Source organism: Oryctolagus cuniculus, chromosome 17 (assembly GCF_051225735.1).
Source record: "Oryctolagus cuniculus isolate XC-2025 breed Fujian yellow rabbit chromosome 17, ASM5122573v1, whole genome shotgun sequence".
NCBI classification, from domain to species: Eukaryota; Metazoa; Chordata; class Mammalia; order Lagomorpha; family Leporidae; genus Oryctolagus; species Oryctolagus cuniculus.
Genome location: NC_142883.1, coordinates 31,187,273 through 31,209,909, shown reverse-complemented (window position 1 = coordinate 31,209,909; position 22,637 = coordinate 31,187,273). Strand labels below are relative to the sequence as shown.

The following is a 22,637-nucleotide window of genomic DNA, read 5'->3' as shown; positions in this document are numbered from 1 at the left end:
TAAATCTGGTATCTGGGGGTGTACCAATGACACTCAGTAAATGGTCATTCTATACTTACTTACTGAGTGCATACCATGTGCAAAGCTCCATGCTCCACACTGAGCAGTAAACAAAGGAAAACAGAACCAACTTCCACTCTCATGGATCTTACTGCCCAGGGTGTATATTGCTGTAGTCCACAGAAGAGATTAATTTTTTTCATTAAAAATATTTATTTATTTATTTATTTGAAAGTCAGAGTTACACAGAGAGAGGAGAGGCAGAGAGAGAGAGAGGTCTTCCATCCATTGGTTCACTCCCCAATTGGCCACAATGGCCGGAGCTGTGCCAATTTGAAGCCAGGAGCCAGGAACTTCTTTCAGGTCTCCCATGCGGGTGCAGGGGCCCAAGGACTTGGGCCATCTTCCACTGCTTTCCCAGGCCATAGCAGAGAGCTGGATTAGAAGAGGAGCAGCCAGGAATAGAACCGGCACCCATATGGGATGCTGGCGCTTCAGGACGTTAACCCACTGCGCCCCAGTGCCAGCCCCACAGAAGAGAATAATTAAGTCAAGCGAAAAAAATCTGAAACTGCTTAACCTAATCATGGTGTGAGCAATTACTTTGTGAAGTCTTCTCACATTCACAGAAAATTTAGATGAACTAGGACAGGATCAACATGTATATCAAAAATTTCTGCACCAAAATCAGTTTATCATTTAATCCCATTTTCTACAAACTTTTTGAAGCACCCTGGTATTACTTTGGAGCTCCCTCTTCCAAGTGTCCAGTGAATATGCATTAAATGAATGTTTCTAAGTAGTACTTTGAGCTTTTAAATGCACACTTATTATAACTGCACTTAGCTTTATCTAAAATATATGTCATTGTTACTATGTTTCAGAAACATACACAGATTATATCACTGAATTATAACTACAGCTCTGTGAAGAATGCACCACTATTAGACCCCTCTCATTGATTAGGAGGTCAGGACTCAAACATGACAGGTTGTTCAAGGTTGCAAGGCTAGTGACCCACACTAAGAATTCAACCAGGGGCTGGCACTGTGGAGCAGTTGGTTAAGCTGCCTTCTGCAGTTTCAGCACACCATATGGGCATCAATCTGAGTCCCAGCTCTTCCACTTCCTACCCAGCTCCCTGCCAATGCAAACTGGTCCAAGTCCTTGGACCTCCTGTACCTGTGTGAGGACCTGGATGAAGCTCCTGGCTCCTGGATTTGGCCCAGCCCAGCCACAGCTGTTGCAGCCATCTGGGGAGTGAACTAGCAGAGGGAAGATAACTCTCTCTGGCTCTCTTTATATCTCTCCATTTCTCTCTATAACTCTGACTTTGAAATAAAATAAATATTTAAAAGAAAAGTATTCAGGGGCCGGCGCCGTGGGTCACTTGGTTAATCCTCTGCCTGTAGCGCCGGCATCTCATATGGGCACTGGGTTCTAGACCCGGTTGCTCCTCTTCCAGTCCTCTCTGCTATGGCCCAAGAGGGCATTGGAGGATGGCCCAAGTGCTTGGGCCCCTGCACCCACATGGGAGACCAGGAGGAAGCACCTGGCTCCTGGCTTTGGATCAGCGCAGCGCCGGCCATAGCGGCCATTTGGGGAGTAAACCAATGGAGGGAATACCTTTCTCTCTGTCTCTCTCTTTCTGTCTATAACTCTACCTGTCAAATAAATTAAAAAAAAAAGAAAATTATTCAACAAAATTATGTATTTCCCTAAGTGTTCTCTTAACCATCAAGTTTTGACACTTTTACTTGTATGGTAATTTGTTTACAGAGTCATTTTCTCCATTATACAGTGAACTCCTATAGAGCCAAAATAGTGCCTTACTTTTTCAACAATTTAAATGACATGTAATTCACTTCTCATACAATTCTCTTGATTGTATAATTTAATAGCTTTTGCTGTATTATATTAATTTCTTTAAAATTGTGGCTGAGTATAGACCAATGAAATCTGCCATTTTATTCATTTTAAGGGCAAAACTCAGTGGTGTTAACTACAGTCACAAAGTTGTACAATCATCACCACTATCTATTTCATAATCCAAAACTAAAAATCTCTGTAACCATTAGGCAATAGACCACCATTCCCTCCTCCTTGCACCCTTCCCCGTTCCTAGTAACCTCTAAGTTACTTTCTTTCTCCATGAATTTGCTTAGCTTGGTGACTTACTGATCTTTGCTCGCCATGACCTTGAAGAGATGCCAAACATGTCGTAAATGTTCAATACGTATTTGGTGCAGAAGTGAAGAATGAAGACATGTTGTCCTGTGTCTCTGTTTGGCTTATCATGTTTTAAAGGCCTCCTCTTTCTTCTTCAATAGCATTCTTCCTGATGTCATTGTCATTTATAATCCAATTCATAAACTTATCTTCACCAGGCAAACATCTTGTTCATGTCCTTACACTGTGTCATCCAGAGCACTTTAACTGCCCAGAAGTCAGTGAGTAAAACAGTCAAAGATACTGAGATGAAAGTCACAAGGCTCCCACATCATCAACAAAAGATCATCTCATGATTAAGCAGCAGCTCGTTGAGCTGCTATCACTTGTGTGTTGTAAAATAGGATTCCTATAAAAGGTCACATCTTTTTTTTTTTTTTTTTTTTTTTTTTTTTTTTTGACAGGCAGAGTGGACAGTGAGAGAGAGAGACAGAGAGAAAGGTCTTCCTTTGCTGCTGGTTCACCCTCCAGTGGCCACCGCGGCCGGTGCGCTGCGGCTGGCGCACTGCGCTGATCCAATGGCAGGAGCAAGGTACTTATCCTGATCTCCCATGGGGTGCAGGGCCCAAGGACTTGGGCCATCCTCCACTGCACTCCCTGGCCACAGCAGAGAGCTGGCCTGGAAGAGGGACAACTGGGACAGAATCCGGTGCCCCGACCGGGACTAGAACCCGGTGTGCCGGCGCCGCAAGGCGGAGGATTAGCCTAGCGAGCCGCGCCGCCGGCCAGGTCACATCTTTAAGTGATGGGCAAGGACATTTCCAGGTGACCTCCTCCTGAATGTCCACCTTTTCTAACCATAGCCTTGTAGGCAACCATCCACCTCTTCCATAGTGCAGATCAGAGCAGCACACGGCAGAGGGCAGGTTTTGCAGGGAGGCAGCAGCAGGAAAGAGGCTTTCTGATGTGATTTATGGGTGACAGGTAGAGGCAGTTGGATGTAAAAAGGAGATGGGAGGTGGCAGTTCTTGTGGTTGTTAAAATAAATAGCAACAGCTGTAGCTAACATCTTGCTGACTGCTTTGAAAATGAGCACTATCTCTAAAATCTCAGATTTTATACATCAGTTTAGTAGTTGAAACTGCAGAGTTTCTTGATACAGTCAAAGGCTGTACTTTTGGCAATTGCACATAGATAAAGATTTCTCTGCATTTTCTGTAAAGCCACTGACAGGATTAAGGACTTGGAACATATGGATCAATAATTAAGACAACAGCATCAGAGAGCTATGCCAAACTTGAACAAGATAAGAAAGAGAGAGGGAGACAAAGAGAGAGAGAAATGAAGAAATCGGTTTAACAAAGAGAATCCTGGAATAAGATTTTTAAACTGTTGATTCCTATGACTTAATGAAATCCTAGTATTTGTGGTTATAACTGTATTGGACAAAAATCATTTACACCCAGGTTCTGTCTGCTGGGTCCCTTGATCTCTGCATAGCATCATCACAAGCTGCTATTCTCTGTTTACTTCCCCTTTTAATGTATGTTTTGACTGATTCCTCTAACCACTACCATCACATACATGCCTTGAAATTTAGCTTTAACTCCAGTGCTTAGAACAGGATCCAACACATCGCGGGTGCTGGAAAATAATTCTGAATATGCGACACAAAGAGAGAGAGGACAACTGTTCAACAGACAGAGGTGTTAGGAGTGTTAAGGACTGAAAACCTCTCTCCACTGTGGGAAATTTGGAGCACAGAGCAGCCAGGAGCAGGGTGAAGGGAACCGCAGGGGAGCAGGAAGTCGCCAACTCACACAGTACTTGGAGAGATTCTAAGGAGTTTCTTCTTCATTCAAAGAGTAGTAAAAAAACCAACAGATTCAAAAAAAAAAAAAAGATGATATGGTAGTGAACTTGGGCTCAAACTGAAAGAAACTTAGTACAAAAAATAATAACTGTACTCTAGGGATGAATCCATCCTGGTGCAGTCGGAGCTCACTGGTTTAGTTAACTCTGTCTTGCCCATCACTTCCTCAGAGAGCTGCCTACTCACCCTCATCCCATTCAACACTGGAACCCACTGTCACCTGTTACATGGTAGTCTAGATCACCACACTATACCTTCAGAAGTTATATGATTTCTTCCCCAGCAGCAATGGTAGTATAACACACAGTTGATGGCAGAGGCTGGTAGACTTCCTTGCTGACACCCTACATTTTCTACTTTATGACTGTGTGAACAGGGGCCAATTATATAATGTCTTTGAACCTCAATTTTGTTATCTGCAAATTGGGAACAAGGTAGTGGATACGTCAGTATACTATAAGAATATTAAATAATTCACGCATAACACTTACCACAAGCCCTAGCATGTAGCCATGGGTTCAGCCATCACATCATTGTGACATGTTGGTATATATTGTATCTATTTGACTAATGCCTCTCACCTCCACCAGACTGGAATCTCCATTAGCAAAAGAGCAATGAGAGGATACTCCAGCAACGTGGAGTGGCTGATGCAAGTAAGAACTCAAATAACATCAATTGAATGGATGTGCGTTCTCAAAGGGTATTCTCAAAGGCAAGATTAGTTTTCCTATAATGTTCCTTTGTTGAGATGTACCCAGCAACACAGGAGTCTGGCCTTGTGTGTTAGATATTGTAATCAGGACTTAGAAAGTTAGGCTAACAGAATTAGTCTGTCCTGCCGAGTATAATGAAATAATCCGGGCTATGTATAAACCACAGAAACTTATCTCTCACAGTTCTGGAAGCTGGGAAGTCCAAGACCAAGGTGCTGGAGGATTCAGTGCTTGGTCAGGACCTGCTTCCTGGTTCTCCGATGGCCAGCCACCTGCTTGTCACAACCTCAGAATGAACAAAGGGTGAGAGCACTCTCTAGGCACTTTGATGGAAGAACAGTAATCCATTCACTAGGGTTCCACCACCTTGGCCTTACAACCCCCCTAGGGCTCTATCTCCAAATACCATCACTGTGAGATGAGAATTTCTAAATACAACGTTATATGAATGAACATTCAGGCTATCACAGCAATTGCCTGGCCTCCCATCTGATAGCTTCTCTCATGTGAAGTTTGCTTGGGAACAACTGCCTCTGTTAGGAATTATGCTTTCCAGTTCCGATAGACTTTGCATCAGAACTGGCCATCCTACTATCATCCACAGGATGTAGCTATGCCTTAGGTGTGTCTCAGTCTGAGCTCTGTAAGTCAGATTAAAAGCTGTTTGCTTTTAATCCAACTCAGAGGTGCCAGAGAGTACATAGAATGACACCTCACCCTACACAACCCCACTGGCTAGAAGTTACGTTGCAAGGTAAGGGGAGAGAAAGACAGAAACTGATGGACAATGAGGTTCTGGGCATGGGGCACAGAAGCTGATTGAGCTACCAAAGGAAAACTCTGAGACTCTGAGCACAGGTAGGGTTGCTTTGTGCCCCAGGTTCTGCTGTGCTGCCCAACTAGGAAGATCCTCCTTCTTTCTGCCAGAGCTGGGGAGGACTCCAGCTCTCTGAGACGCAGGACCGTCTGCAGGCAACCCTGTAGTGTGTGCATTGGAGCTCGCCTGAGTGTTTTGGCCATGTGAAGGCTCCGTTTAGAGAGCAGCATACACAACAGGTGGGGGTGAGAGCAGAGGAAAAACAGCACACGTGAGACACCCCTGGGGATTCCGAGACATGAACAGGGGAGTAAGTTAAGAGGTGCTGAGTTCTAGGGTAGGGCTTGGGAAAAAGATGGTCATTAAAAAAAAAAACAGATTTTGTTTCCATAGGCTTGTGAATTAATTGGCATCTGATATGCATACTATTTGGTTGAGTTCTCATAATTACTAGTGAGGTATTTCTATTCTTACTTTGATTTCATTTATTTATTTATTTATTTGAAAGGCAGAAAGAAACAGAGAGAGTGACAGACAGGAGATACCTTCCATCTTCTGGTTCACTCCCCAAATCTCCACAGAAGTCAGATCTGGGCCAGGCCAGGGCTAGGAGTAAGAATTCTTTTTTTTTTTAAAGTAAATTTATTATTAAAATTCAAATATAGCAAAATATAATCTGTACAAAGTAGAAGTTCTTCCCCAACTTCAATTCCCAGATTTATTGTGAGCTGTTGGGCTTATCTCTTTACTTTTTTAAAAAAAAATTTTATTTAATATATTCAAATTTCATGCATTTTACATATACAGATTTAGGAACATACTGGTTCCACCCTACCCTCCCTCCTGCCCACACTCCCATCCTTCTTCCTCTTCCCTCTCCTATTTCCATTCTTAATTTTTTTCAAGGATCTATTTTCAGTTTCCTTTATACTCATAAGATTAACCTTACACTTAAGTAAAGAGTTCAACAAATGGTATTGGGAAAAAACAAAAAACACTGTTCCTCAACAGTAGAGACAAAGGCTGTAAACACTGAATCTCAAAATGTCAATTTCACTCCTATGTATTACATTTTAGATATTCTGTTAGTCACCACAGAATTCTATCCAAGTCTGCCACATAGGTGGTACTTGAGCCATCACTCCACTGCCTCCTAGGGTGCACAGTAGCACAAAGCTGGAATCGAGAGGGACTCTGGTATGGGAGGCAGGAATGCCAAGTGGCAGTGTTTTAATCACTCACACATCCACCTTTTATCTTACTGTAAAGATGATGGCACTGAGTCTCAGGGAAGCCATTCAGTTTGCTCAGTTACACATATATAAAGCTAAGAGGTAAAACCAAACCCAGATTTCCAAATGGCCTTTTACCCCTCTTGGCGAAGCCATGCAGGTCACAGATTCAAAGAAGAAAATTGTAACTTGGGAGGAAGAGCCAAAGAGGAACAAGATGTTAAAACAATGAATTACCCTTGAAATAGGACAGAGGAAGACAATGGGAATTCAACAGAACTCTAGTAGTCTGAGACCATTTATCAGAGGCATGAATTGATGCAGAGATACATATCTCAGTAACAGCTGATGATATCTAACTCCTTCACATGACTGTGGAATTAGGTTAAAATCAAACCCAGAGTCACCAAGCCAAATTTAAGTTTAACGTCTTATCTCTAGGGAAGCAATAAAAATGATAAGAAATCCAGGAACTATTTCTAACAGACACTTAATATAAAAGAAAACTTTTATGCTAGAACACAATTTATTCATTCAACTGAATTTTGCTGAATACCTAGCATGTGTTAAATGCATTGGTAGTATTCTGAGCACTGAGACACAACAGGAACTAAGACAAAAATCAATATCCCCGAATCTTATTAAGAGTAACTTCTAGCAGATAAGAATCTCATATATAATTTCTCAGATGTTAGAGACACAGATTCCTTCACACCATACACTTTCACTATGACTTTGCAGTCAACAGAACAGCTTCGTAAGTCTAAGCTAAGCCACTGGGAAGTTAGTCAATGTGTCCTTTCTCTCCTGGGGAACGCAAGTCCTGTCCAGTTCTTTTGACAGCCACCACAGCACTTGCCTGGTCCCAGGGCCCCTACACACAATCTGAACCCAATCAGCATTGCTGTACTGGGCTCCATGACAATCAAAAGAAGAAACAGGGTTCCACCATGTCGGGTCCAGGACCACAGAGGAACCTTTGCCTAGACTAGTTCTGCAGCTAACACGTGGGAAAGTTATGCAACTGCCTCTTCGTATTCTTTAGCTCTCCCCAAGGCTTTAGTTGAAAAGTCAGATGTTCATCCTCGCCTTTGCATGGCTGCTTCAGAATTGCCCTACTGCTGTTCTCAGGAGGAAAGCAGAGCTCGCAGCTGACACTGATCGTACCCCGCGGATCTCTCAGCTTGAAGTCCAAGGCCTCACTTTCTTCTGAGAGACCCGCCCCTTCCTTCTTTCCAGCTGGCCAAGCAACAGACCGCCCCTGCCAGGTTTCAGAAACTACAGTCATCGCATGGTGCAAGAAGTCAGACTGTTTTGGTCCAAGCTGCAGAAAGCTCTGGGAACCCTGCTCAGGCGGTGTTCTGCCAGATGGTAGGGGGAGGGAGTGGGAGGGCTGCTCTGTTTGATCTAATGTCAAATCCCACAACTGACTGCTTTGAACTCGCGAAGCCCTCTCACGGAGAACTTTATGAAACTGGAGAGCCGCTCACCTTCTGCCTCTTGAAATTACACAGCAAGAGAGCGGGAGGCAAGCGTGTGGACAGTTCTTTCTGGGCTGGATGATTTAGGGAAGCAGCTGTAGGGATTACAGGAAGGGGATCTGGAAGAAGGATCGGGGAACTGAGCGAGGACCTCCAGTTCTGTAACTGTGATGCTGGGCAGATATAGAGATGGAGAGGTGGAGGAGCCAGAGCTTGCCGTTCCTCAGACCTGGAGCTCTTGGCCACACAGCCAGTGGGAGGCCTTTGAAGAAAGACTCCCCTCTCCCATTCTCCACCCAGGGCCTGGGGAAGGCCTTAGGCTGAGACAATGGTCTGGGAACAGCCAACACCCAGTGCTCTTTGGCTCTCCACTTCCAGGAAATTGTGAGCTGTCTGTTTCTCATTACCTTGCTCTTATCACATCAGGCTCTGACTGGGGAAGCAGTTTCATTTCCAAGAAACCTGCTTGCTTCTCCTCCCTCAGGATCTTTCCAGCTCCTGCCTCCCTTCTCTCCCTAACCCCTCCCTCCCCTACCCATCTGCTGGTACATCAGCTGCTTCTCCATCTAGGAAACAAGCCTCCGTGTGACCCTCATGGATGCCAGACGTACAAAGCAAAAAGGTCAGAGTTTGGTCAGCAATGGCAGAGGCGGGCTGAATATCACTCCCCTGCCACTGCCTTTACATCGCCTGTATTATTAAAGAAACCTCAGACCTCCTCATGCTACTTTAGGGTCAAAGGTCAGCAATCTGGAGGAGACACCCAGTATACTGGCAAGTAGGACCCGCCGTCCAGTCTCTGGCCACCCATCCACAGTCTAAAAGGCAGGATAAAGAGAGACATGTGGATAATTCCAGCTGCCACCCACCAAAGTCATCTCGCGGACAGGACGGGAAGGAGAGTATCCACCACTGTTCCACAGGTTCCTAAAGACCTAAGGGTGCTCTCAGCCAGTGAGGACCATCTCGGGGGCTGCCTCTCACTGCTGTGGCGCAGGGAGCCCCACGGGGCTCTCCATAAGTCCCTATCACAACACGTTCGGTGTGCTTCTTTTGGTCTCTCTCACATGTTCTTCCCCCATCTTCTCCCTGTGCTGCTCATCTTCTTCTAGAGGTCACCCATTCAGGTTCCAGGGCTTACATCCCAATTCACTGATGTGGGAAATAATTTCAGAGAGTCCACTGCAGGTTCCCTGCCCCCAGGCTTTGGAAAAAATCACTTCAGTTCCGCTCACTCTCACGTTCTCCTCAAATTCCTGCAAACTCTTCAAGAGGAAGATCTTTTCATCAGCCCCAGCTCTCAGCTCCTGTTTCCATGGAGGGAAGCAGCCTTGTTGCACGGTGGGTTGTTGACCCTGCATCTGCCGAGCTAGTTCTTTCTATACCAAATCACCCAGGCAAGAATCTGACACCTTCTTTGGTTTAATAAACTCTCACCGAATGAATGCACATGTGTGCGTGGATGGGGAGGCTTTTATGACAGTGACATGCATAAGTCCCAGTTACACACAGATGTCACATTTTGTGAAGTGGCCAAACCATACTTGGAGATTTTTCTCAGACCCTGTGGCTCACAAGCCCCAGACTCAGTCTCCTTACTCTCTGCCTTCCTCCTGTCTCTCTGCCACAGCCACCACCTGCTCAAGTCAGTCTTTGTCATTACAAAAGGGCCATGCAGGTTTTTTTTTTTCCAGAATTTTTAAAATTTATTTTCATGAAAAACAGAGTGAGAGTGAGAGTGAGAGTGAGAGTGAGAGAGAGAGAGCTTTCATCCACTGGCTCATTCCCCAAATGCTCACCACAGCAAGAGTGGTAAGCCAGGACTTCTGGCAAGGCCAAAGCCAGGAGCTGGGAATTCAATCTCCTGTGTGAGAGGCAGGGATTCAAATACTTGACCCATCACTGCTGTCTCCAGGGGGTGCCTTAGCAGGAAAGTGGAACTGGGAGTGGAGCCAGGACTTGAACCCATGCACTGTGATATGGGATTCAGCAGTCCCAAACAGTGTCTTAACTGCTGCACCAAACACCCACCCTGAGCCTTTCATCTTAACAGGTCTATCATCCAGACAAGGCTGTTGTAGGATTGTTTGTGTAATTTTTATTTTTAATTGTGTATTGATAAACTATAGCTGTATATATAGGGCATAATTTTATCTCAATGATTTATTGTAAAATATTTCAAGCTTTTAAATTTGTACAGAAAATAATGCCTCTAATATCATCTTGAGATTTAATATTTAAGATATAACAGATGTTAAAATGTCACTGCGTTGCTTCATGTCTTTTTCTGTTTCACTCAGAAATAAAATGTTTTTTAAGATTATATTTTATTAAAGATTTATTTATTTATTTGAAAGGCAGAGTAACAGAGAGGTAGAGAGAGAGAGAGATCTTTCATCCACTGGTTCACTCCCCAAATGGCTGCAGCAGCTGGGGCTGGGCCAATCCCAAGCCAGGAGCCAGGAGTTTCATCCTAGTCTCCCTTGTGTATACAGGAGTCCAAGCACTTGGGCCATTTTCTACTGCTTTCCCAGGCCATGAGCAGAGAGCTGGATTGGAAAAGGAGCAGCTGGGACATGAACTGGTGTCTGTATGGGATGCTGGCACCACTGACAGAGGCGTATCCTACTATGGCACAGTGCCAGCCCTCATTAAAATATTTTTGATAGAGTTAAATCCCAGGACCATCCCTTTCCTAACCCTCCCAGCCTTCAGAGAATGGCTGCATTCCCACAGGTGTTTTCTGTACTTTTATTATATATGAATGCTTCCATAAACAACATTTAGTATTGTTTCGGGAATTGAAAAATATTTGTCTACATGGTGCCTTGTAGTGGATGCTAAGAATGAGCTTTATACACAGAGTAGCGTTGCCTTATTCTGGTTGGTATTTCTCACAATCGCAGCACTGTTGGGGACCACCACCATCTTGCAAGTACTCAACAAGTATCTTCCAAATTAACTGCATGAGAAGATAAGACCCTCCCAGGCATCCATAATGCCAAGGTAAGAAATAACCCAAGATAGGTGGTATTTTATACACTGGCCTAAGAAACTTCAATGACTACAAACAACTCTTCCAACATAGGTACATTCTTTGCTGGAAAAAAAAGGGAACTTTATAAACGCCCCACTAAGAAACTTTCTGTCCACAGAGCACCTCTCCTTCCACGTGACGTGCCCCACAACTCTGATGTCAATGGCACCTCCTGAGACTGAAGTTCCCAACCCACACCCTCCCACTCCCAAACTGCCAACTCCAAGGGTGAGTACGTCCCCTCCAGTGTCAAGAGGAGTAGCAAATGTCATTATCTCTGAGCAGCCAAGGACAGCAGCAGTCATTTGGTCTAGTGGGTAGGGTTCACATCCCTAAGGCATTATTTATTCTGCTGGATTATGAGGAGCAGAATGGAGCAGCCCAGTGATCTAGACTTCTGGCTGCAATTTCCTGTAAAGCAGAAACCTCGCCCAAGTAATGGTGCTGGGAGCAGCTCCAAGCTCCTCTGCTACAAACTTGACCTTCAGTAGAGAGGTCATCCAGTTTACCATCAAAATTATCAACTTGAGAGTGAAGATGGTGTATTAGTGATCATGCTAGGTTAACAGGCTTAAATAAAGGCCGCTATTGGCAGACAGGAATATATGGTCATTCTAAATCAGTAATCCTACATAAAAGCCATGATCAATAATCCTTCTTTTTTTTTTCTTTTTTTAACTTTTATTTAATGAATATAAATTTCCAAAGTACGGCTTATGGATTACAATGGCTTCCCCCCCATAACGTCCCTCCCACCGCAACCCTCCCTTTTCCCATTCCCTCTCCCCTTCCATTCACATGAGGATTCATTTTCAATTCTCTTTATATACAGAAGATCAGTTTAGCATACATTAAGTAAAGATTTCAACAGTTTGCTCCCACACAGAAACATGAAGTGAAAAATAATAGATGATTTTTTAAATGATGATGAAATCAGATCAGACCTATTGTCATGTTTAATCCCAGTGAGAGTCAAGTTGGGAATTGCTGATTTCTTCTCTTCTTTTTTAACAGAAGATCAGTTTAGTATGCATTAAGTAAAGATTTCAACAGTTTGCACCCCCATAGAAACACAAAGTGAAATATACTGTTTGAGTACTCGTTATAGCACTAAGCCTCAATGTACAGCACATTAAGGACAGAGATCCTACATGAGGAGTAAGTGCACAGTGACTCCTGTTGTTGACTTTACAAATTGACACTCTTGTTTATGGCATCAGTAATCTCCCTGTGCACCAGTCATGAGTTTCCAAGGCTATGGAAGCCCCTTGAGTTCTCCTACTCTTATCTTGTTTAGACAAGGTCATAGTCAAAGTGGAGGTTCTCTCCTCCCTTCAGAGAAAGGTACCTCCTTCTTTGAAGACCTGTTCTTTCCACTGGGATCTCACTCACAGAGTTTAGGTTTTGGTTGTTGTTGTTGTTTTTTTTTTTTTTTTTTTTTTTTTTTTTTTTTTTTTTTTTTTGCCAGAGTGTCTTGGCTTTCCATGCCTGAAATACTCTCATGGGCTTTTCAGCCAGATCTGCATGCCTTTAGGGCTGATTCTGAGGCCAGAGTGCTGTTTAGGACATCTGCCATTCTATGAGTCTGCTGAGTATCTCGCTTCCCATGTTGGATCACTCTCCCCTTTATTTATTCTATCAGTTAGTTCAATAATCCTTCTTACAAGGTGCCTCAAGTGATATATTATCTAATAGGGGTGAGGAACCCTTTTTCTGCCAATGGCCATTTGGATATTTATCATATCATTTGCAGGTGATGCAAAATTTTTTTTTTATTTTTTATTTTTATTTTTATTTTTTGACAGGCAGAGTGGACAGTGAGAGAGAGAGACAGAGAGAAAGGTCTTCCTTTGCCGTTGGTTCACCCTCCAATGGCCGCCGCGGCCGGCGCGCTGCGGCCGGCGCACCGCGCTGATCCGATGGCAGGAGCCAGGAGCCAGGTGCTTTTCCTGGTCTCCCATGGGGTGCAGGGCCCAAGCACCTGGACCATCCTCCACTGCACTCCCTGGCCACAGCAGAGAGCTGGCCTGGAAGAGGGACAACCAGGACAGAATCCGGCGCCCCGACCGGGACTAGAACCTGGTGTGCCGGCGCCGCTAGGCGGAGGATTAGCCTAGTGAGCCGCGGCGCCGGCCAGGAGATGCAAAATTATCAACTTAAAAATTAGCCTGCTATAAATGGATTGAATTTTGAGTCCTGCCTGTGGATGCCTTAGCAGGGCCAGACCAAATGATTTTGCAAGCCTTGAACAGCAAGCTGGTCAGATGTCCCCCACCCTTGTATCCTCAAGGACTGGTCACCTGGATCCCCTTCCCAATGTAAGCTCAGTGACAGATGAGTTCATTGTCACAGCAGCCCACAAAGGCTCAACCTTCGCAGTCAACTTTTCAGCAAAGAGTAATGAGATTCACTTTCCATTTCTTTTTTTCTCTCTCCATTAGGATGAAACTAGAATGAACTGATTCCCCATAGTCCTCTGAAAGTGTGCAAGGAAATAACCAGTGTCAGACTGGGATAAATCAGAGAAGAATGAAAGTATCACCAGCAGGGCCGGTATTGTGGTGTAGCAGGTAAAGCCACTGCCTGCACTGCTGGCATCCCATACGGGCACTGATTCGAGTCCTAGCTGCTCCACTTTCAATCCAGCTCTCTGCTATGGCCTGGGAAAGTAGTAGAAGATGGCCCAAGTGCTTGGGCCCCTGCACCGGGAAGACCTGGAGGAAGTTCTTGGCTTCTCTCTTCAGAACAGACCAACTATGCCCATTGTGGTCATTTGTGGAGTGAACCAGCGAATGGATGGTGGATGGATGAAGTCAATGGCACCTCTTGAGACTGAAGTTCCCAACCCACATCCTCCTACTCCCAAAACTGCTCTCTCTCTCTCTCTCAACTCTGTCTTTCCAATAAATAAATAAATCTTAAAACAAAAGAAAGAAAGAAAATATCACCAGTGGATCAATACCATGGCTCTGAAGGGGAGCCCATTTGGCATCCATGGCAGTGTGTACTGGGTGCCCATGTGGTTCCACGAATAATAACATGGGATTTAGCACTAGACAAACTTGGACTTGAATCCCAGCTTCACCACTGCTTCCCATTTGACCTGAGACAAGTGAATTCTATTAACCTTAGTCTGTAAAAGGGAGGGTAAGGACAATATCAGTCCCATGGGTTAGGTAGAATTTTCAGTGACATATGAATTGAAATTCTCAACAACAGTTGGTTGGCACATTTTAAGCACCCAGAAACTAATCACTGTAACTATTACTCATGCTATTTAAGTATTTTTCAGCATTATCTCTTAGTGCTCCCACAAATACACTATCTGAACTGGTACTTACTTTTCCAAAACATCAACTTGCCTTTGCTGCCTCTACATTTTGCTCCTGCTCTGTCCACCACCTGGAATGCTGGCCCCTCCTCTCTGTTATCCTCTTTGCTCAACAGGGCCACACCCTACTCCTTTTCTGAGGTCCATTTCAATGCTCACAACCTCCAGAGAGTCTTCCAAAACATGAGTTGTCCATCCGGAAACACATTGTTTTCTTACTGTTTTCCACCATGCATTACAGGAATTAGTATTTCCAAGTATACTGTAAGTTCTTCCAGGACATGTACTATGTCTAATTAAATTCTTCTTCCCCGTTGTGTTTATCATTAGCTTGCAAAAGATGCCCAAGAAAATTTCTACACTATGGTAAGGCCTAGTATATATCGGTAAACAGCTGGACCCAGTAGACCTGTGCTCATAGCTTCTATCTGTATGATCTAAAGTGAATTAACCTCTTCAAATCTTGATGTTCTCCTCTACAAAACAGGCATAAGCCTGCATGACAGGGCTGAGCACCCTTGACCTAGTCATGAGCCAGCGCTCACCATTCAGAAGTTAACGACTTCCTACTGGACTTGTTAGTATAGACACCACTGTAATCAAGTTTGTTTATCTTTAGTAATACACTTGCAGAATGATGCATATCTAATCCTACGGTTATTTTTTTTCAATGTTCATTATTTGAAAAGGAAGTGGGAAAGGGAGACAAAGAGATCTTCCACAGGTTCACTCCCTAAATGCCCACAACAGCCAGGGCGAGAACGAAGCCAGGATTCTGGAACTTAAGTACTTGAGCCATCACTTGCTGACTGCAAGAATGTGCTTTAGCAGGAAGCTCGATCATCAGGACTCTATCTCAGGCACTCTGGTCTGATATGGGGTACAAGCATCTGAAGCAGTGGTTAAAGCCACTGTGCCATGACTATCCCCCTGTCCCAACACACACACACACACACACACAGTGTTTTTAAATCTTCTAGTTTATGTTCAAATCATTTCCAGTAAATACCAGAGATCTATGGAACAAAAGACTGTCCTTACCTCTGCTATTTAGGGTCAAGTGTAACTTCTCACAATCTACCTTTTGCAATACCCACAGTGTGCATGTACTTCCACGTATTTTTCCTAACAAGCACTATGGACCATGAAGCTCATTCGTGTTGTCAGCTCTTAGGCTCAAAAACCCACAGGAGATTTGTTGCAAGCCTTGTGTGTACTGATCTCAATCATTCACAAATGTCTCCCTCCTGGATTCATATTACAAATTGCTCTTCTTTTTCTACCACTGTCCCCTGATAGCTGGTTCCCACACATAACTTGCTCCTTCTCACCCCTAAGCCCTGACACAGTCCATCCATCTACCTCTTCCACCAAATGCAGCTGCAGTACAGTGAAACAGGGAAGGCTATGGAATGTAACAGAACCAGATTTTATTTCTGCCTGTACATTGGACTGGTGGGAAATGTTGGATAATAGGCTTACCCTTTCTTTGCTGTAGTTTACTGATCTTTAAACTGCAAATAACAAGATAAAAGTGATTTCAGGTAATCTGGCAATCTAAGCTGATGTGGAAAGGCTGCCCTCCCACATCAAACACATAGAAACACTGCAAAAAATAAAAGAGAAAAAGGAATATATAACTAAACTTATAAATAATAAAAGGAACACTTCTGGGTCCCAAAAACACAGAGGGAACTCAAAACCAGGGTAGAGAATGGCGTACAAACTAAAAGAATTACCACAAGGAACAGAAATTGGCAAATGACTTGGGGAAAGGAGACAATACCTCAGATCACTGCAAGGCAAGGTGCTGGACTTGACACCCAGTGTCATCAGACCATGAAATTGAACTTGAAATACTCCTTCCTTGGCCTGGATACCAAGGGGAAAAAAAGCTAACCAAAAGTCAGGTGCCATAGCTAGAAGTTGAGACCCATGAGAAATTACAGTCTCTAAACCGACGCAATCTATATGGTAGGACACTCCCAGCTGAGAAATTATCACAAAATATGATCAAGAATTGGTAAAAAAAAAAATCCATTGATCTAGAGAAATCAAATCAGATCACTCTGTATGAAAGCTGATATCTCTTCATGAGTCTACTACAGAAAAAATTCCAGTTTTAAGTAATTTATTTATTTGAGAGGCAGAGACAATTCAACAGTTTCCATTGGTTCACTCCCGCAAGTGCCTACAACAACCAGGGCTGGGCTGAGACCAAAGCCAGGGGACCCAGGAGCTCAACCCAGGTCTCCTGCATGGTTAGTAAGAACCCAATTATCTGGGTTTTCACCAGTGCATCACAGGATCTGCCCTGGCAGCAAGCTAGAGTCAAAAGCCAGAGCCAGGTGTCAAACCCAGCCACTCCAATATGGGACACAGGTACCTTAAACTCTGGGCTAGATTCTCACTTCCAGAAAACAAATTTTAAACTACACAATAAGCCAAATGAAACAAAGCCAGTAGGTACAATACATGGAAGGAAGTTGAGAGAGAAAAATAAAACCATACGGAAAATAGTCTAACTTTTAGAGATAAAAAAAAATAAAAATATTTTAAACAATTAAAATAGTTTTAATAACCAAGTAGAAATCTTGAAAATGAACCGCAAAGCCAGTGAAACAAATACATGCATACTCAGTGGTCGGATCCAAAGGAGACTACTCATTGCTGACAAAATGACAGGTGGGTTAGAAAATGGGCAGCTGGACACAACACTTGAGGCAGGAGAATGGAAAATATGAGAGAGAAACTGAGAAATTGGAGGGTGAAGTGTGAAAATTCTACATGGAGCTGACTGGAATCCCAGGGGAACACAAAGAGTGCGAGGAAAAGTAATATTGAACTCTACCATGTATGATAATTTTTTCCAGAATCTAAGAAAGGCATACATTCTCAGATTAAAGGAATATTTCCAGGACTGTAAAGAAAAACCACAACAAATTTTCCTGGACACACTATCCCGAAGTAACAAAATATGAAAACTTCAAAATCCCCTAGAGAGGCCTGCGCCGTGGCTCACTAGGCTAATCCTCCACCTTGCGGCGCCGGCACACCAGGTTCTAGTCCCGGTCGGGGTGCCGGATTCTGTCCCGGTTGCCCCTCTTCCAGGCCAGCTCTCTGCTGTGGCCAGGGAGTGCAGCGGAGGATGGCCCAAGTCCTTGGGTCCTGCACCCCATGGGAGACCAGGAGAAGCACCTGGCTCCTGCCATTGGATCAGCGCGGTGCGCCGGCTGCAGCGCGCCAGCCGTGGCAGCCATTGGAGGGTAAACCAACGGCAAAAGGAAGACCTTTCTCTCTGTCTCTCTCTCTCTCACTGTCCACTCTGCCTGTCAAAAAAAAAAAATAATAATAATCCCCTAGAGAGTAAAACAGTATTCACAAAGTAACTACCATCATATAGAAAAACCTCCCCATTAGTAACAATTAATGTCAGAAAACAAAGGGATAATGTCTTAAAAGAATTAAGGAAAAATATTTACTATATAGATTTCTATAGTCAACTCAATTTTCATGAATGAATAAGAGAAAGTCAGGGCCGGTGCTGTGGCGTAGCAGGTAAAGCCGCTGCCTGCAGTGCCGGCATCCCATATGGGCGCCAGTTCGAGTTCTGGCTGTTCCACTTCTGATCCAGCTCTCTGCTGTGGCCTGGGAAAGCAGTAGAAGATGACCCAAGTCCTTGGGCCCCTGCACCCACATGGGAAGCCCAGAAGAAGCTCCTGGCTCCTGGCTTCAGATCGAGCAGCTCTGGCCATTGCGCCCAATTGGGGAGTGAACCAGCAGATGGAAACCTCTGTCTCTCTTTCTCCTCTCTCTCTCTGCCTCTCCTCTCTGTGTAACTCAGACTTTCAAATAAATAAATCTTGAGAAAAAAAATAGCAAAGTAATATGTCTTCAGGGTCATAAAAACTGAGTCTCTTATTCACTAACCTCACTCCAACTACTTCTGTAGACTATAGTTCAGCTGAAATAATCTTAAATCCAGACAGAAAGAGAGAGATTAAAAAAAAGAAGAAGAACAGAAAAGATATGGCAAACATGTTGATAAATCTGAAATACTGATTATAAAAATAATACTGATCAATTTTGGCAGAGATGTTTAACCAAAAGGTTGAACTAAGGAATAAAATATGGATACAGAAATTGAAGTGAAGCTAAAAATCTTTGTTTAGGAAGAAATCGAGTAAATTGATTCACTTTAGACTTTTTAATGTATGCATGTTCAAAGTGTAAAGACAACTACTAAAGGAACAGAAGTGGAATGCAGATATCTATAGAGAAGTAAAAAGGAAATGCGGAGAATGGGATTGATTAAATAGAGGCTGGAAGAGGAAAGAGAAAAACAGAGGGAGGGAGAAGGCAAAGAAACAGAAAACACAAAGTAAAATGATTTTTAAAATACAAATATATCTAAATATGATACTTCCCCATCCTCCCTTCCATTACATCCTTAGAATTGTATATATGAACCACATTGAACCTGTTCTCTTTGTATTAATATCACATTAACATGAAAAATATATATCTAATATATATCTAAATAAGTGTAGATTCAGGTCTCCTCTAAAAAGACAAAATACCAGATTGTACTCTCTTTAAAATTTTATTAATTTATTTGAAATACAGACAGACAGACACGAAGAGTTCCCATCCACTGGTTCACTCCCCCAAATGCTCACAACAGGTAGGGCTGGGCCAAGCTGAAGCCAAGAGCCAGGAACCCAATCCATGCTCCCATGTGAGAGGCAGGGACACGGGCACTTGAGCCATCAGCTGTTGCTTCCCAGGGCATGCATTAGGAAGAACGTGGAATGACGAGAGCAGAGCTGGGACTTCAATCTAGGAACTCCAGTGTCAGGTGTGGGCATCCCAACCAGCAGCTTCAATGGCAGGCCAAAAACCCTCTTTGAGATTGCACTAATTTTTAATCACAACATGCAATGCTTATAAAAGATTTAGCTAGATAAAAAGATACAGAAAGGTTAAAGATAGTAGATAAAAAAATTATATGCTTCATAAACATTGAAGATTTTACCATGGAGTTGATAGGGTAATTTTAAAATTCATATAGATGGGAGCAGGTATTTGCCATAACAGTTAAGATGCCAGTGCATTACCCACAACAAATACCGATTGGTGTGCTTGGGTTCAAGTCCCAGCTTCACCCCTGATTCTAGGTTCCTGCTAAGGTACACACTGGGAAGCAGCAGGTGATGACTCAAGCATCAAATTCCTGATACCCATGTGGTAGACCAGTTGGAGTTCCAGATCTCAGGTTGGCTTCAGTCTGGCCTGTTTCTGGCTGTGGCAAGTACTTGGGCAATGAACCAGGGCATGGGAAAGATAACGCTTGCTCTCTCTTTCTCTCTCTCTCTCTCTCTCCTTCAAATAAAAAAAAAAAGTTGATAAAATAAAATTTATGGAAATAAGGCCGGTGCCACGGCTCAATAGGCTAATCCTCCACCTATGGCGCTGGCACACTGGGTTCTAGTCCTGGTCGGGGCGCCGGATTCTGTCCCGGTTGCCCCACTTCCAGGCCAGCTCTCTGCTATGGCCCGGGGAGTGTAGTGAAGGTTGGCCCAAATCCTCGGGTCCTGCACCCACATGGGAGACCAGGAGAAGCACCTGGCTCTTGGCTTCGGATCAGCGTGGTACGCTGGCCACGGTATACCGGCTGCAGCGGCCATTGGAGGATGAACCAATGGTAAAGAAAGACCTTTCTCTCTGTCTCTCTCTCTCTCTCTCTCTCTCTCACTGTCCACTTTGCCTGTCAAAAAAAAATTTATGGAAGTGAATAAAGGGAATTCTATATGGATTAAAAATCAATTAAAAACCTTAAAAAAGCAACATTTTAAAACATCTAGGAAAAATTCCAAATTGAGGAAAAATATCTTTGTGACATTAGGAGAGGAAGACAAAAAACAATCAAAAGCATAAAGAACAATTTTTATATCTTTGATTATAATAAAAAAAGAAACATGTTAAAAATGACAAAAATCTCTGTAAAGTTAACTTGTGACAGACCAGAAAAAAATGTTTACAATGAAAGATAATGGATTACTATCCAAAATACATAAGTAACCACAGCACTTGTTTGAATGAGGATTCTCAACTTATCAGGAAGAAATATGAAATTTTTATCTAATGCCATCCCATTCAGGGTTAAGATTTAAGCATATCCAATGGGGAGGACATGAGCATTCAATTCATATCAGGGTCTAACAGAACAGCTGATACTAAATCTGTGACTTATAGAGTAATATTAACATCTAATCTACCATGATTTGTTATATGTAGTTCCAAGTGTTTTACATATTTGTGTTCCTCAAAAATTCCTACAGTGAAATCTTCATCTCCAAAATGATGCCATAAGGAAATGAAGTCCATCAAAGTTTCACAAATAAAATGTAAAGAAAAGATCCCAGAATATGCAAAAGAGAAATGCCAGCTTACTATTTTTCTATTTGAAAGGCAGAATTTCAGACAGAGACAGGGAGAGAGAGAAAAACCTTCCATCTGCTGGTTCACTCCCCAAATGGCCACAATGGTCAGCTCTGGGTCAGGCTGAAGCCAGGAGCCTAGAGTCTCTGCTGGGTCTCCCCCATGGGTGCAGGGGCCTGAGCACTTGGGCCATCCTCTGGTGCCTTCCTGGGTATACTAGCAGGCAGCTGGACTGAAAGTGGAGCAGCCAGGTCTTGAACCAATACCCATATGGGATGCCAGCACCACAGGTGGCAGGAGCTTAACCCACTAAGCCATAGAGCTGGCCCAGCCAGGTTACTTTGAATGGACTCCAATTAGACTGACAGCAGATTTCTCATCAGAAACCTTTCAGGCTAGGAGAGAATGGAGAGATAATAGTCCAAATCCTAAAACAAAAAATCGTCAACTTTACTGTACCCAGCAAAGCTGTCATTTAAAGTGAAGGTGAAATAAAGACCTGCCAAAACTAAGAGAAATTGGGGCCTTTGGAAAGGGATTAAACATGAAGATGGAACCCTCATGAGTAAGATTAGTGCCCCCATAAAAGAGGCCTAGTAAGCTCCCTTGCCCCTTCTCCTATAAGAGGTTACAATGAGAAGAAAGCAGTCTTACGCCCATGAGAAACAAAAGCAAAAAATAACCCCCTGAAAGATCATAAACCTTGCAGCTGCCACTCCTTTTTCCTGTAGGGCTTCATTTGTTAAAGGGCTGTCTAAAGCTGTTGGATCCACGAAGTCACTTTCCACTTGCTGTTTGCTCACTACAATCTGGGTTTCACTCCCACCACTGTACAGGAATTGTTCTTACCTGGGTCACCGGTGATCTCCATGTTGCCAAATCTAATATCCACATTTCTGCCCTCATGGCAATTGATATCACAGCAGCATTCAGTGCAATGATTCCTACCTCATTGGAACTCTGCCGTATATGAGTGCTGGGGCCTCTGCAGCCCTGGTTTCCATTATAGCCTATTTACCATTCCTTGCCTCTCTCCTCTGCTTACTTTGCCCCTCTCTTCACCAATCCTCACATGTAGGCACTCTTCACATCCCAGAGGCTGCACTCTCATCTTTATACGCCCTCTGTGCAGTAAGCCAGCAGTTTTCAACAGGCTGTGATCCCTCCGCCACTGTGCCCAACCACCACAGGACATCTGTCAAGTACTGGAGACATGATTAATGGTTACAACTGGGAGAAAGTTTCTGGCATCCACAGGATAGAGAATGGAAATGCTGCTAAACACTAGTAGTTACTACACAATCCTATAATGCAAATCACAGCCTCCCACAACAAAGCGTTACTTGGTTCAAAGCAATGATGGCCATGACATTAAGAAGCCCTGTGTATATAGTCCCTTGGATTCATATACCATTTTGGACAGAAGTATGCATTGCCTCCTGGCATCCAGTATCTCTTACTTTAGTAACAGAATTGGCAACACCTCACCAGGTGGCATACATCCACTTAGTTCACAGATTCTACTATACAGCTTGTCTTG

The 22,637-nt window shown here is 43.5% G+C and overlaps 1 protein-coding gene across 1 annotated transcript in view; it reads right to left on the bottom strand.

Annotated features, from left to right (window-relative positions):
• Window positions 1-22,206, bottom strand: part of PCTP (phosphatidylcholine transfer protein) — a 225,151-nt gene extending 202,945 nt beyond the window's left edge. Inside the window, exon 1 of the mRNA XM_089316995.1 lies at window positions 21,947-22,206. Coding sequence (XP_089173121.1) covers window positions 21,947-22,003 — 57 coding nt within the window. The 5' untranslated portion in view covers window positions 22,004-22,206. The remainder of the gene's footprint in view (window positions 1-21,946) is intronic.
• Between the last annotated feature and the right edge of the window lie 431 nt (window positions 22,207-22,637).